General features: G+C 39.1%; 1 protein-coding gene across 1 annotated transcript in view; it reads right to left on the bottom strand.

The window, feature by feature from the left end:
- The window catches only part of SALL3 (spalt like transcription factor 3), a 22,793-nt gene extending 11,397 nt beyond the window's left edge, over positions 1-11,396 (bottom strand). The window contains exon 1 of the mRNA XM_034762493.1: positions 11,297-11,396. Coding sequence (XP_034618384.1) covers positions 11,297-11,375 — 79 coding nt within the window. The 5' untranslated portion in view covers positions 11,376-11,396. The remainder of the gene's footprint in view (positions 1-11,296) is intronic.
- Positions 11,397-15,802: the final 4,406 nt, after the last annotated feature.

A 15,802-nucleotide genomic window follows, 5' to 3' on the forward strand; every position in this document is an offset into this window, starting at 1 on the left:
GAACAAACCTTGCACAACAGATTCCAGTCATTTGTGATGGATACTAGTAATACAACCATTCAAATATTGCAGTTCTCTAATCTAGAATGTACTGCTCAAATACAAACCATGTAATTATTTCAGACAAGGTACAATAATCATTAAATCCAAATTCAAAAGTATTCTCATTATTTCAAAACATATTTTTTTTCTAAATTAGAGACAGTCTTGTGATTTAGATATGTGATAACTAAGAAATACAGGTAAATGAGCTTTCAATAGATGCCTAAGCCACTGCACACATTATCATGAGAGACTATCAACATGGATCTCTCTCTATAATACATCAGTGCTATAACCAGCCTGTTATGCTAATGTACAGCTCAAGAAAAACAAGGTTTTACATTTCAAGTGTGCCTCTTAACTTAAAATATGAAATGTAATAAAACACTATAGTTAGATTATTACAGCCTACTCTTGCTCCCACTGAAGTTGATGGCAAGCCTCCCATTGAGTTCCATGGGAGTAGGTTTGGGCCCTTAAAGACTGGGGAAAGACTCTGCCTTTCGGATTCCCCTCCAATAAAACAACAGGAATATAAATATCCAGAATACTTTTTAAACTATAGAGCCAGATATATTCATCTTTTTTTTAAAAATTAACCATTTTCTAAAAATAGTATTTTTTAAAAGCAATGTAGAAAGTAGATTTTTAAAATAAACTCCAAAACACAGAAAGAATCCGACCAATGTCGCCGATCTAGAAGAGATCATTTTGATATTTTTTATGAAATATTAAAAAACAAAAAAACAAAAAATACTAATAACCTTCCCAAAGCTTCACTTTCTATACTGGCAAGCAAGCAGATGTCATTAATTGTAGGAAACATTAATCTGACATACAGACATTATTAATTGTACAGCACCTTCTGTGAGTGCTGAGATTCTTTACAGAATTATAGACTATGTACCCAATTCTGCAAGCCCTTACTTGAGTGAGTAACCCTTACTTATGCAAGGCTATTCATGCAAGTAACAGTTTTTAAGATCAGGTCCCATACAGACACTTTGAAAAAGAACTATGTAAGTGAAAGTGGTGAGTTCTAACTATTCTTAAAAAAAAAAAAAAAAAAAAAAAGGCAGTCACTGGAATGAAATGTATGCTGATACATTTTGCACTTAGCTTTCTACCCCACTTTCAATTTTAATTATTAGTTTAAAAAACAAAATGAAAAAGTGCCATATTGTGCCACTGATTTTTAAACATAACTTCCCATTGATTTCAGTGGGGACTTCTGCTGAAAAGTAGATTGCTCCGTGTTGCCCATATTTATCAGAAACAGTATATTTTGCTGTCTGATAAAATTCAAGCATCACACTTATATGAATAGCTGTATAGGCTAGAGGAAATTCATCTCACCATTTTATCATATTCCAGGCTGTTCAACCTTTTACATCTGTCATAGTTTTAAGCCAAGAAGTGTTTTTTTATATTAGTCTGGACTTGTACTGCTGGTGGAACACTTTAATCATTTATTTTGCATTTGCTTTATGTTACAAACTTTCCTTTACTCTTCCACATACTAAAATAAAACTGATTAAATTAAATAATGCAGTATTTTATCATTTTTATTTCTGCTCAAAACAATGATTAGATAATGAAAGTGCTACTACAATGAAGTTTTACGTGGAGGGTTGGTTTTTTTTTTTAGTTAATAGAGTAACTGCTTAATCTTGTAGACATCCTGTACTTGTTACTGAAGCAATAGGAGTTGAATATGAATTTTGTCTGAGTTCAGACTTCAGGGTTTGAGCCACTAACTTTTCAATTATTTGATTTTTCTCATTAGCAATTCAACAACTAACAGTTATTGAAGCTGCTAATGGTCAAGGGATGAAAAATAACTTTACAGTCATGAGGGTTACTGTATGAAAACCGGTGAAAATTTGTAGCCAACACATCCACAAAGATACTTAAGGCAAGATCTTCAGCTAGTGTAAATATCACTGTAGCTGCTTTGACTTCAATAGATGGACGCCAATTTGCACCAGCTGAGGGTCGGGCCCTTTGTTTGAATTTTTCATGTTAATTTATTTGAAGATGTTTTGAGGAAGTCATTTTTGTTATCGTAATATCTTGCACTACTTGTGTGCTCTGTTGGCACTATTTGGGAGGTACAAGGTGTTGATGTGGAGAGAATTCTATTTTACTAGTGTCACTAACTATACTCATCAAATCCTGTTCATACTTCAAGCAATGCATCTCTATATGGAATACAATGTTAATCTTCTCTCTTGTAGTCTGAGAGAAACAGAGGGTGGGAACATGACTTAAATGGTACAGTGACTCTTCCAGTTAACAGGAGGAAATGTGTAAAGTTAGAAAAAAACTGGCACAGCTATGAACCCTATGTATAGATACAATAGGGTTTGTAGACACTATTTCAAGAGTCTTGAAACAGCAGGACATTCTCTTATGTGCTACCGGAAAACTAACATTTTTTCAATATCTGTGAGAGAAAAGATAACAAGTGGATGTTTCAGAGATACTAAATACCATTTACTGCTATGAAATGGGCTTACATTAAGTATTTCAGTCTAGTAAGAATAACTCCTAAATACATGCTGTTAGCTAAATGCCATTTTTCTTAGGACAAACAGTTTTACAATGTGAAAGGAGCCAAAACTGTTTCACTCTGTTTCAGCTTGGTTCCTGTTTTGTTTTTATTATTATTATTTAAAAAAAAACACTCTGGTTTTTGCAGATAAATTACTTGTAAAGCACCTTTTCAATTATATTAGATAAGGATCCTTACAATCTAAAGTAATGTTCTCTGGCAATGCATTGTTTTACTATACATTTTTGTTCCAGTGGCATCATAAAAGCCTTAAATTGTGTGCTTGATAATTGTACATACTTTCACAAGAGAATTAGATAAAACAATGAAACACTCATTTTTTAGGATTAGTATACTTTCAAAAGTTAACGTGTTACTGAAAGTTTTATAACCAAAGAAATATATTGTGAAAGGTCCAAGATATTTGTTAAACAAAATGTTTTCTAAAACTTTTCAGATCACTCGCAATAGTAATAATAATGGCAATGAAAAAGCTGGAAAATCTCTTATTTGTGAATCAGGCACAGTTACAGAGCATTTAATAACAGAAAATCTTTAATAATTTTTAAAAGAATATGCACTTCTAATGTATGAAGTTAAAACTGCCAATCTTTTTCTGTGAAGCAGCATATGAACTATAAAGAAGTTTCAGCAAAAGACAAATTACCCTTCCCCCTACCAGTTAAAGATAAAAATGTCCTCTAATCACAAAACTAGATGTAGAAATCTCTTGCGTGCAATTCTAATAGTTATTTCAAACAGCAGGTCTTAGCAGTTTTGTTTGTATCTGTAGGAAAAGATCTTATAAATATGCTTCCCAATTACTAAAGATCACTGAAATATAGAATTGGACAAATACTTATAATTCATTTTGTCAGAGTAGACAAACATTTTTTCAAGCATAATTTTTATTTGTTAAACATATATAAAAAAAATAAATTTTATTTTCTTCAAAAAATATTAACTTTCCCATGAGCCAGTAACCTTACAATTGATTGATCCTTGAGAACAATATTACTACTTTTTGCTTTAGCTTTATCTCCTAAAATGTACAAAGCATTTTAAAAGTTTGCTTAAATTGTTAGAAGACATTTATTTTCTTGCAAATTAATTCTTTTTAACTCTTTATGATAGCTTTGAATCCCATAAAGAAAGATGAATTATCACATACTGAGCCCAAGCTGTGAAACAGGAGGAGACAAATAGAGACCCCTACTGTGTTTAACAATGGAGAAGAAATTCCAGGCTCAATAGAAAATTTTTCTGTCCTTTTTCACAGACCACAAAAGCTGTTAATATGGATTTGAACAGTGGAGGGCACTCTTGCTATGCAAAAACTTGTATTGACCTGGCACACTTAGCTTGATCTATTCAGTGGCCTAAATCTCAGAATTTGTTAAGTAACTGCCACCTGTGGCACTGTCACTAACTGTCTTCTGTTTAAAACATTTGCAGTTTCTAATTTGTGCAATGAAGCACTAGTTAGCTAAAACACTAGTGCCATTATGTATGCATGCAGATGTGGAAGGGATGCAACATTCACAATTTGTTCTGAATATCTATGTAAGATATTGTATCAAATAATAAGATATTTGTTGTTTCAAGACCATATATAATAAGCTATTCAGTTGGCCGATATCACATTATACATATAGAAAATACATTTATATAATTAAATACACAAACATGCTAACTTTTTTTTGAAACACAATTTTTTTTTTATTAGGAATCCTTACAGTTTCAAGGCTGATAACTGTAACATAGCCGGAACTGAAACAGAAAGTACAAAATCAAATAAGGCTAAAGAATTAAATAAAACACCAGGCTTTTACATAATATCCTTGTTTCAGAAAGTTGATGATTAACTAAGTCTTAAACTACATAAATGTAATTTTAGACTGCCTAACCCTGCAAAATAAAACAGACCAATGTCTGAACAAACACCGAAAAAATGGCCAGTCTGTGTTTACAGGACCACAAATATGAGAAGTCAATTAAGAGCCCAATCCTGCAAAGGCTTATGCACAAGAGGAATGAACACACAAACATTTAAGTCAATGAGACAACTTCTGTGAGTAAAAGTTACTCACGTGCACAAGCGTCTGTAGGATCGAAGTCTAAGTAATTCACTGCTAATTATATAGCTCAGTCATTTTGCTCATTTGCCATTCTCTGTACTGCAGTGTTGTGTTGGATAACTAAAGCTGCATAAAAAGCTAAATAAATCTATTACTGCTAGTCATCTGCAGTTTATGAAACATATTACTACACAGATATAAAATCATACAATGGAATTACCAAATAGAGCTATTTGGAGGGCTCTCTTGAAATAGTGAACAATAAAGCTGTTTTGATTAATTGAAACAAAAGTGATGTGGCACCTGCAGGGTTAATTAAGCAGTTCAAGATGCAAGGCTGCACAAAAGGAAACCTTTTCACTTCTTTAAGAACTTTAAACACTTGTCCTGAACTAGATGGGCATTTGATAAGTTGTACAGCATGTAGCAAACTCACAGGGATCTCTAGTTAACACTCAAATTCAGTGTTAACACTTAACAGAACAGTGGTAAGCCGTGCTGCCAAGGTCAACTGCACAGATGTACTAATTGTATTATGAGCTTGACATCTAGTGGCCACCCCTGGCAGGGCAAACCAGGCAAAGGTTAAATCAGCAAGCCTTGTTAAAGCACTTCTAACTACCCACCCTCAGGGAGAGTCCTTCGGAAGCTTGTTGGCACTCCGTGCAATCCCACCTTTTCACTGAGACCAAACAGACTTTCTATAGTACGCTGGACACTAATGCACAGAAAATACAGAAGGGGTGGTCTTGAACACAAAACTTAACCTGTTTAAGTGTGGATTGAAAAAGACAGGCCTACATTGTAAAATATTTAGACATTCTATTGACATTGTCAGAGGTATTATTTATTGGTATATTTTCCAACCCCAGGAGTTTTGATTTTGGGGAGGGAGGGAGAAGGCACAATATTAACAAAGTCAACACTAAGAAAATTAGTACTAATATTGTGTATAGTAAATTAGAACAAAACAAAAACCTAGAGTCCAGTGTCATTTTGCTCAGCATTTAAAATAATTATTTTAAAATTTCACGTTTGTTTTCTATAATTCATTTATGGTATGATTTTTCTAGCTTTTCCAATTGCCAATTACCTCCCCCCCTTCGAAAAGAAAAGAAAAGAAACCATCTGTAACAGAACAACACTTAAAAATGACCCTAAAGGTACATTATGTTTTAAACCTTGCTCAATTTATTCATGGAAAACTCCTATAAAATTCAGTGGGAGGTTTTTACCAGGGTATAGCAAGGAGGATTTTGGCCCTCTACATTGTAATGTACTGTTCAACAAAAATGTACAATTATAACTAGTATTTAACAATACTTCCTCTGAAAAGTGTATAGTACATTACTGTCAGCTTACAGAAAAAATATTCTGGTTTAAGTGTTTCATGTATGCTTTATTTTGTATAAAATATGTCAGAACTGAACTATTTTAATGTCATACCAGACCTGTTTTATTATCAGCAAAACTAACTGACTCACCTCCTGAGTCAATGGACAGTCTACAGATTATGCTTGTCCCGGCTTGGCAATCAGTCAACAAATCAGATGGGGGGTGGGGTGGGGTGACAAAACCAAACCAAAAAAAAAAAAAACCCTCCTAAATATCTTCCAGGACTTAAACTGTTTTTCAGAGGTATAATTTATGGACATTTGTTTGATTTTTTAAAATAAATTCTTATTTAAAAAGAAGCTTGAATACTAGCTTCTCGAATGAAATTTTTTCAAATATTTTAGAAAATACGGGTTATCAACATTTACATTTAAATGTATTAGTATCTTGCTGATATTTATTATACAGAAGTCAGCGTAGCGCCTTTGAAGATTTCCCAAAGAAAAGAAAATATCCATATGATCACCTCAAGATCAATGGTGAAACTTCTTTGAGATTAGCAGCACAAAATGAAAACTGACCCACTTTTGCCTTCTTTTTCCATTATCTTGCATACAACAATCAACTTATTAAATAATTCCTGATGTTAATCCATACATTTTTCCTTTAAAGAGAATAAAAATTATCTACAACTACATAAACTACAAAGTTTGTAAATGAATTATGTACAAGAATTCCAAAAGAACTTAAGCAAACAATGTAAATTGTCCTTTCCCAGTAAAGTGGCAATTAATCAGCAATACTTCTATTTTAGTTTAAAAATAATATATCTTAAGGTAAGTTGTTGCTTCAAAAAGATTGTTTGCAAAATCATAGGAGTTTCACGTTTACTGATAGGTTACTGTCACCTTTCAAGTTCTAGAGAAAAAAATATTTTGTGTTTCTAAATTATATGACGTAAACTCTGGGGGTGTTTATTGGCTGTTTGTTTTTTTATATTTTTTATGCAGATATATTCTTATGCTTGTAGGGTGTGTGTTTAATTTATATACACACACATATATATATATATATATATATCAAATATATTTTTTTAAAGAAAATTGATTACTCTACACTGAATTGGTGTAATTATATATGTATAATTTCAAAAGAACACTATTAGTGCAGCCAGTAGATGTTAAAATATACATAATGTAATTCTAGTTCACCAGCATTCAAAAGATACAGGAATTAGAATGTATTATGCATTTTGCAAATGTAAAAAAACCCACCATTTTAATGTAATTATATCTGGTATTTTTAACAGACATTAGGTTGCAAAATCTTATTCAAAGATTGCCATTACTTCTTTCCTTTAAGGTATTCCTTTCCTCTCAAAACAAACAATAATACATCTGACCCATTAGCTTAGAATGAAAACAGTCCAAAGCATCAATTGCCATAGTAACTCTTACTAGAACTTTAGAACAGCAACACTGGAATCACTTTTTTAACATAATAAAAACTTTGTTTAATTATTCCTACTTTAAAAATGCAAAACTCATGCTCTTCACTAGTATCATGAATTAATCTGAGTCAAAAAGTATGTAATATTTCTCTTTTCTTTAGTAGAATATAATTTTTAATTGCCTGTAATCTGTTGATTTAGGAAAAACACTAGAAATTTAAAACACTAATATCTGAAATACTTTTTTCTTAAAAAGGAAGAGCACATTGTGTTTGATAGCAACAACAGTTTTCCCAATTCTTCTATCGCTCTTTGTAAATGATTCCCATCATTTTGTTTCAATATGGCATCCTTAAAACGTGTGAATAAATATCTTTTTGTTCATTATTCTACAATATATCTGGCAAAGCAATCTATCATTACTAGTTGTTTGCCAGCATTTCTTTTCCTGTTTACAAAAGGCATATTTTACCTTTCCACATTAAAAAATCATTTAAAATGATTTTCTGAATGTAAATTTGTAGCTTATGACATTGTCAATGATCTTCAGATTTCAAACACTTTCTCATCAGACTGCCCATACTGAGACTGTTCTGTTGTTAAACTCGACTGCATTATGCTGTCATCCAAACTGACTTCAAAAATTATTTACAATTCTAAAGCTTCCATTGTAACATCACCACCTACGTTGACTGGCCTCCATATAACTTTAAATACAGCCTACTGTTTATCTTCCATTCTGTTTTCCAAACTGTCAGGTTTCCTTTTGCTACTGTTCATTTTTAATTATAAGTAATAGACCTATAGAACGTTCACTTAAAATGCTTCACTTAATGAAAATATATTTCGATAATGATATTAAATATATGCTTACATTAAATAAATAAGCTTCCTCAACTTAATATTGGGTTATCAATAATTTCTATCACAGAGTGTACATACTCTAAAAATGTGTAAAAGAATACAGATAAAATAAAAGCATTATTACTTTGTTTGCTGTAAACCCCCCATTCCCCCACAAAACTGCAAAATGACTCCTCCTCTGTTCTGTCCTGGACTGACTATTTTTGGCCTGTTGCAAAATATTTTCAGGAACTGTGGCAATATCTTGATTACAACTGTGAATGGAAATGAAAAGCACTGACTTGAAAGACATGTTTTAATTCTAAGATCTTCTTTGTGCAACTAAATATATTTGACCTTTTAAATTGTTTTAAAAGTAGCAATATTTGTATTTTGTATTATAAAGTGCAAATGATTTACACTATACAAATGTGCACTACATATCCTTCAACTTGTTTACACTACTAAGTTCACCTTGTTCACATTTCTGAAATGAAAGTGAAAAACCAATAACACTGCTCCAGCTTTTTTATTGTTAACTACGAGGGGTTTCATTCCATTAATTTAAATATGTTTTAATAAAAGGGGACACAGCACATTTTGATAACAGCCTTCTAAGACTGAGAAGTATTTACATTGTTGCATTTTAGGGCTGCTGTGAAAGCCGATTTTGAGCTATTCAGGGACCACAATAATAACGCTTTAAAATTCCTCACTGGGATGCAATGTAGTCCTTTTGATGGAAAGACTGTCTTTCTCATTCGGCAGAAATAAATCCATTCATTTGATCATGTAGTCATTGAGGGCAATACAAAACAAACCAAGTGTGAGAAATTCTATGTGATGAAGTAAACAAACCAAAACCAAAAAAAAAAAAAAATATTTCCATGACAAAAAGATTCTTTGTCCTTAATCTACCCACCATATGCAAGCATTTCTTTTTAGCATATCTCCTGTTCTAATCTCGGGTGACATGGCTACATCGATAAGACTCCCGAAACAAAGCAAAACAAAAATAGTTTAAGAATTTTCTTCAATATATTAACTCACCAGAAGTGACATAATGAGGTAATGCAGTGGTTTTTCCCCCCTGTACTGAAATGGATGCTGAACATTTAAAAGTTTATAAATGAGAAATTCTTAAACCAAGAACCCTCCCAAGAGACACTGTTTAATTAATCTTGTTTCCACAATGACAAATAATTTCAATTTAATTTTTGCACTGTCACTGCTATGCTTAAGCTAAAGTAAAATAAAAATACACCATGTTTTGTTCTTCAGGTGTGACAGAAAGCAGCATTTCCTTGCCTGTCTCTTATTGTCAGTATCCAAAAGGCTTTTCCAGAAGTGGTTTGCAGCCCCTTCTCTTTCCTTCCCTGGACAGTGAAAACCAACCGCCTCCCATCCCAAAAAAATACCCTGGGAAGGAGAAAGGGGGGGTGTTTGAAGATTTGCCAATCTGACAGATGTTTTAACCTGATGAAGTGGATTCACACTACCCTAAGCTTCTAGGTTGTGAAGTTCTGATGCCATAGTCAAAATCCTCCTTAGGCTTCAACTTTTATCCCTTCCCTCCTTCCCCTCCATGCAACTTGTAAGTAATTCCAGTTTTGAAGCACAAATAAAGCCATGTGGGTTTTTGCATGTTGTTTTGGGAAAATAAAGTAATGAGGGAGTCTGGAAATAGTGTCTCCCTTACTGGTTATGCAAGAAATTAAAAAGATAAATTGTATGGAAGAAGGAAAAGAAAACTTTCCAGTGGAAGCCCTGAACCTAACCAAGGAAAAGTGAGAGCTGTAGGACAGCCTTTGCAAATTTTACTTCTAATCAGCACAGTTAATTCTATTTTTAAAAAGCCTGAAACCCCATTTTCAAAATGTTATTGGGGGGGATCACTACAGCCCCGGGACACTTGTTTACTGGTAGTTTGGGCACTCTGGTGATATTAAACCAGGCATATGTGCCTCTGTGTGTGTGTATGGGGTGGGGGGAAAGGGGACTCATGGCGGATGGGTGGGAAAAATAAACCTTCCCCATTCCATGTGGCTGCTGTGAAAGATGATGGTGGCAGTGATCGTTTGTAGTCATTAGGACTAATATTAATCAGAGACGAGTCCAGAGGAACTGAACTGAGATGGGGAGCAAAGATAGCAGGGAGGAAAGGGACAAGAGCGCCCAGGCTCCTCGAGACAAACTCTGCTCCCCTAGCCAGCCAACTTCCCAGCTATGACAACGTCCCCTACACCCTTAGGGGCTGTACCCTCTCCCCCGCGCTCCCCAAAGCCCCCTTCTGCCTGGGGGGAGGAGTCAGAGGTGCGGGAAGGCAAAGCCTTCCCACCTAAAAAGTGGGGGATGGGCACTTTGGCAATGGGGGGCCCTTCAGCAGCCCCGACGCCTTGAGGAGGGTTCGGGGGGGGGGGGTGCGGGGTGGCCGAGCGCGCTGGCCCGATTTGTTGGGAGTGTGGCTGGAGCTGGGCTGCTCCGAGTCCCTCTGGCGCTGCTGCACATCCCAGCCTGGCGGAGCTGCCCTGTGCGGCTCTTTCTGCAGCCCCCAACTTCCCTGCTTAGGGGGAGGAGATGGGGCGGGAAGGGAGGGGGCATTTCTTCGGCTGAAACTACGCCTGGGCGCGCGAGAGCGAGCAAATAAACCCAGCTGGGAAGGGGGAGGAGAGCTCGCCTCCCGGGTGCCAACCCCTCTGCCTCGCGCAGCTCCCACAGCCCGGGGCAACCCAGAGGAGTCACCCCCCCCCCCAGTCCAGCGCTGATGAAAACGCCGCCAGGGCCAGCTGGGCGTTGATGGGAGGGATGGGGGGGAAGAAACTTGGCTGAACTGTTAACTTTTCCGCTGTGTCTTCCCGGAGCGGCTCTAATCCCCACTCTCTGCAGCACGGGGGACGAGCCGTGGCCCGCGATGAAAATAAATAAATAACCGCTCCCCCTTCCCCCCCCCATCACAGACACACAGAGCCAGAGAGACACGGAGCAGCCCCTTACCGTGCTCAGAAACTACCTCCGCCTGCAGCTCCTCGTCCGACTTGAGATGCTGGGGCTTCGCTTGCTTTCGACGAGACATGCTGCTAACTGCGGCTTCTGGATGCTGCTTTTTGCAGAGGCATCAGCGGGAGGGGGGGTAGCCGGAGGGAGGGGGCTAGAAATAATTGATCGCAAAGAAAAAGTCGAGGGGGGGGACCAAACAAACTGAGCGAGCTAGCGGGGGGATTAGACGGGCGGGGTGTGCGCGGTGCTGTGGGTCGTGCGCTGCGAGCTGGGGCGGCTGCGCGGATCGCGCATGGGGCTCGGTAATTATGATTGTGAATAATGCATGGCGATTAATGGTGCTGGGGGCGAGCGCGGATTGGCCCGGCTCCAGCGGACTCAGGCTGCATATGTAAATGAGGGACGGGGCTCAGCAATTAGCCGCTTCACTCCGCCAAATGATGCGTCTCCCCGGCACCAGCAGCGCCTCCTGCAAGAGGCACCGACCCCAGCAGCAACGGCGGCGGCGGCTGCAGGGGCAGCCGCAGCAAAACACACACACACGCACACACAGCGCGCAGCGGGGCTCTGGTGCGCACACACTTTACACAACATATGTGCGAGCTTCACTTGTTGGGGAAGGTCATGATCTTCGTGTTCTTCTTCCCCGCCCCCCCTCCGCTACTTTTGCTTGGCTTTCTTCTGCTCCCTGGGCTGTTTTTTTGCACCACTCGGCGTCTTCTTCTCTCCTGGCTCCTCTTTCCCCAGAAGTTGCTCTGGATGGCATCTGATTTCTGTATGGGCGCGCGTGTGGGCTCGATTTCTGCTTGGTCGGGAGGCGAGAAACTTTTGTGGGTGTGCTCCGCTTTCTTTCCCCTCGTCTCGCCTTAGAGCTTCACATTCTTGTCTTTTGCTCTTCCTCCGTCCTGCTTCTCTTTTTTCTCCTTCCCCCACCTCGCTGACTTTTGCTCTTTCCTCTTGGGGGAGGGAGCGAGGGGAGGGGGACAAAACCACAAACCCTTGGGCAGTTTTGTCTTTCACCTCTCTCCTTCCTTCTTTGTCTTGCAGCTTCTTTCTCCAAGCAGAGCCTCCCCGTTGCTGGTGGTGCTGCTCACTTCCTGTTGTCCATTGGTAGGAAGTTTTTGCCCCCCTCTTCTCGAGCAGGTTGCGGTGACTTTTTTGGGACACACTGCCCGGCGTTCGCCCCCCGCCTAAGCTCACTTTTGTGCCCCGTTGGCTACTGGCAATAGTCTCTCTCGCGCGTGGGTGCTGAGCAAGTCTGATCTCCTGCAAAGAAGCTTGATCCAGCCCGGGGTCCTCTCTCTCTCTCTCTCTGGGTTAGGGTTCGCTTGCTGTGCTGCCTGCAGGGGGGTGAGTTGGGTCTCCCCCGCCTTCCGCGCACTCCCGCGACAGCTGAGATCAGCCGGCTTTCCCCCCACTCAATGCCTCCTCTCCGCGTAACAGGAGGAATGTGCAAACCGAGGTTGCTGCTGGTGCTTTCGGGCAGATAAACTTTCAAGTTTGGGAGCGGTGCGGGTCACACGGCGGCTCCTCCTACTACTCCAGCTCTCCACCTCCTCCTGCCCCCCCCCCTTTGCTCAGCAGCCCGATCTGCTCCCAGCCGCCTCCAAGTGATTCTCTCCCCCAGACACTTTCCCAACAGCGGCTTGTTGTCTCGCACCCCCCCCACACCCCTCTTTTTAAAGGAGGGCGGGCGGGGAAGGGCTGAGTTCCCACACCCTGCCCCTCTGTTGCCTTTCGAGTTGCTCAGCAGCGAGCCCCTCACTCCCTTCCCCTGGGGCTGTCCGCTGGCTCGCGTGTTTTGGGGCGAAGGGATGGTCCACGAGGCGAGTGCTAGTGGGCGTCCCCTCTGTCCTGGCTCACCTCAAGCCCTGGGGAACTGCACAAGTATTAGACTTAAGCCACAAGTTGCTTTTTTTTTTTTTTTTTTTTGGTGGTGGTTGAGGAGATTTCTGCTGGGGAGAGGGACACGCGCGCAGGCACCTCCCATAACAGTGAGCCACCGCTAGGATGTACCACATAGTTACCGATGGCCCCAGCATCCTCTGCATCATCATCCCACAGTGATCAGGGGACACTCCCTCCAGCCTCCGACGTTTATTTGTTTGGGTTTTTTGGCTCTGCTTTCTCCCCTTTTCTTCCTTTCTTAAATATCACTTACAGATCAGGCCCCTCGGCTCTGCGCCCCATCCCTCTTTTGTTTTGCTCTAGTGGCTCTCACAGTTTCCCATACCCCTTGTTTGGGACCACGAGAGCAACAGCTCACCTGGCATGAAACAGAAGGAAGCCGTGGGCAGGGGGTTGGGGACAGAGAAGACTGAGACTAAGACCAGTGAAATGGATTTCCTCCTAATCTCCGTCCTTTTTCGCCTCCACCCCCAGTTGTAGTCCTTAAAATACACTAACCCCGGCTTTTTTGGGAGACTTCAGTGTAAACTTCCCCTGCTGCAAGTTTCTTTTATCTTTTGCATTATGATATTATCGCTCGGCTTTTGGTTTCTTCGCCATTTTGACGTAGGAAAACAAAATAAATTAAAGGCGCCAGGTTAGGCCAGTCTGGATAGTTTATGGCCACACAAGCTTTTAGAGATTTTTGTATTTTGGCTGTTCGTTTTTGGTTTGGTTTTTTTAAAGACCTCGACACATCCTAAAAGAACAACCTAGAAAGGGCAAAAAAAAATGGCTTTAAATGTTAGACGTCTGTCTGCTTTCTACGCTCCATTCGTGTGATTTTAAAGGTCGACCCCTTTCTAGCGCCTTCTGCATTTACAAATACAATACTTCTTGCAGTCTCTAAATTCTAACTCTAACTTTTCTGCGCAGAGCCACTTTGGCGGAAAGTTTGTCACCCGGACTGTTTCGAAACTAAAATGTCTGGAAACGACATTGAGGACTGAAATCTGATGTAATTTTCCAATATGAAGGGGAAGGGGGCTTAAGCACTTATTAAACATAATGTATTTCCACCGACAGGAAGGGGACTATAGCACACACCACACACAAATACAGTTTTACACACACACACGTATATATACAATGCAGGCAAAAGCGATCGCCTGCGAGTGTTAAAGTAGCCTTCAGAAAGTGCAATGGTGGACATGTTCTATTTACATCTTCTCTTTCAGATGGCACAGAGGTAAACTTCTACAGACTTGCTTTAGGTGAAAAAAGCTCAGCTACCGACTGTGTCTAAAACATTCGCCTGGAATCAGAGATGCTGCACTTTAACCTAGCACAGGCATTCCCCCTCTCCCTCCGCCCCATTGCAGTAGCAACAGAAATGTGTCAATTTTCATCCCGTCATCTTCGGAAGGGATTGTGTTGTTGCTCAATCAACATTTTCTTCCTAAACTTTAGCATTTGCTATTTCTCAAGGTCTTTTAGCTTCCTCAGTAGCTCAATGATGACTTGTATGGGATTTGTATTGCTTACAACCTGTCGTAGAAAACAATTCTTTGAGAATGTTATGAGAACGTACTTTGTTTTCTGCTTAAAAAGTTTAATATGCTTTTACCAGACGTGAGAGAAACTTTAAGTGGAAAATTAAATAATCCAGTCTTTAATATTTAATGAACAATGGAGATCACAAAGGCAAGAAAGGCATAATTACCAGATTTGTATCTCTTGACATTTACATATTCTAGGGTTACAACAAGTGACACATTTTATAGAGTTGGTTTTTTTTAAGAAGCGATACACTTAAGCAGTGGACAAAGGTGCAGGGCTCTGCGTCGTTTTAAGACCAGGCTACATTCACGTTTCGTTGAGTGGCTCAGCAGACGGACGAGACTCTGGTGAAATGATCACTTTTAACCCACACCTGCATATGCCCCTCAGATCAGAAAGCTGAGTGCTTTGATCGCTACGTTTTGTAAATCAGCAAATCATATAGGCGAAACTTTTGTAACTGATTTAGGTGAACAATGTCAACCCAAACATGTAAAGGGTTCGGAATGCAAGTCTAAAGTTATCATAAAGTGGTTTCTAATCTCTCGGTCCCCTCCCCCCACTTCCCTTATTAGATGGAAACTTTTTCACGATTCTCCTATTTAATCTTTCACGCTGAAGTATGAAAACATATTTACTCAAGTTGGGCTGCAAAAATATGGTCACTTCGGAGGGGAAACTGATTAACAGAATCTCTCTTTCTTTTATGCACGTGTGTGTGAACAGATAAGTACAGTAGACTCAAGCATAGAAATATGTAAATGTGTATATAAAATACATGTATATACAATTATATATGTACGACTACACACGGTACACACTCATATTCTTAACCACATGACTGGCGGGTCTATTAAAATATTTTAATACTGATGAAAAAACAAAAGTTGCTTTTCTCCTCTATAATTAAATCTAATTTGTTAATTGTCTTTCCCTTTGCAATGTTGTTTTCATCGTAAGAAGCAACACGTTATTATTTTGTCTGCTTAATAATATTATTTACCAATTAGTATTGTAGTTTTTACATTAATGGGACGCATAATTAGGTGTTTGCTT

The sequence above is a fragment of the Trachemys scripta genome, chromosome 2 (assembly GCF_013100865.1).
Source record: "Trachemys scripta elegans isolate TJP31775 chromosome 2, CAS_Tse_1.0, whole genome shotgun sequence".
Taxonomy (NCBI): Eukaryota; Metazoa; Chordata; order Testudines; family Emydidae; genus Trachemys; species Trachemys scripta.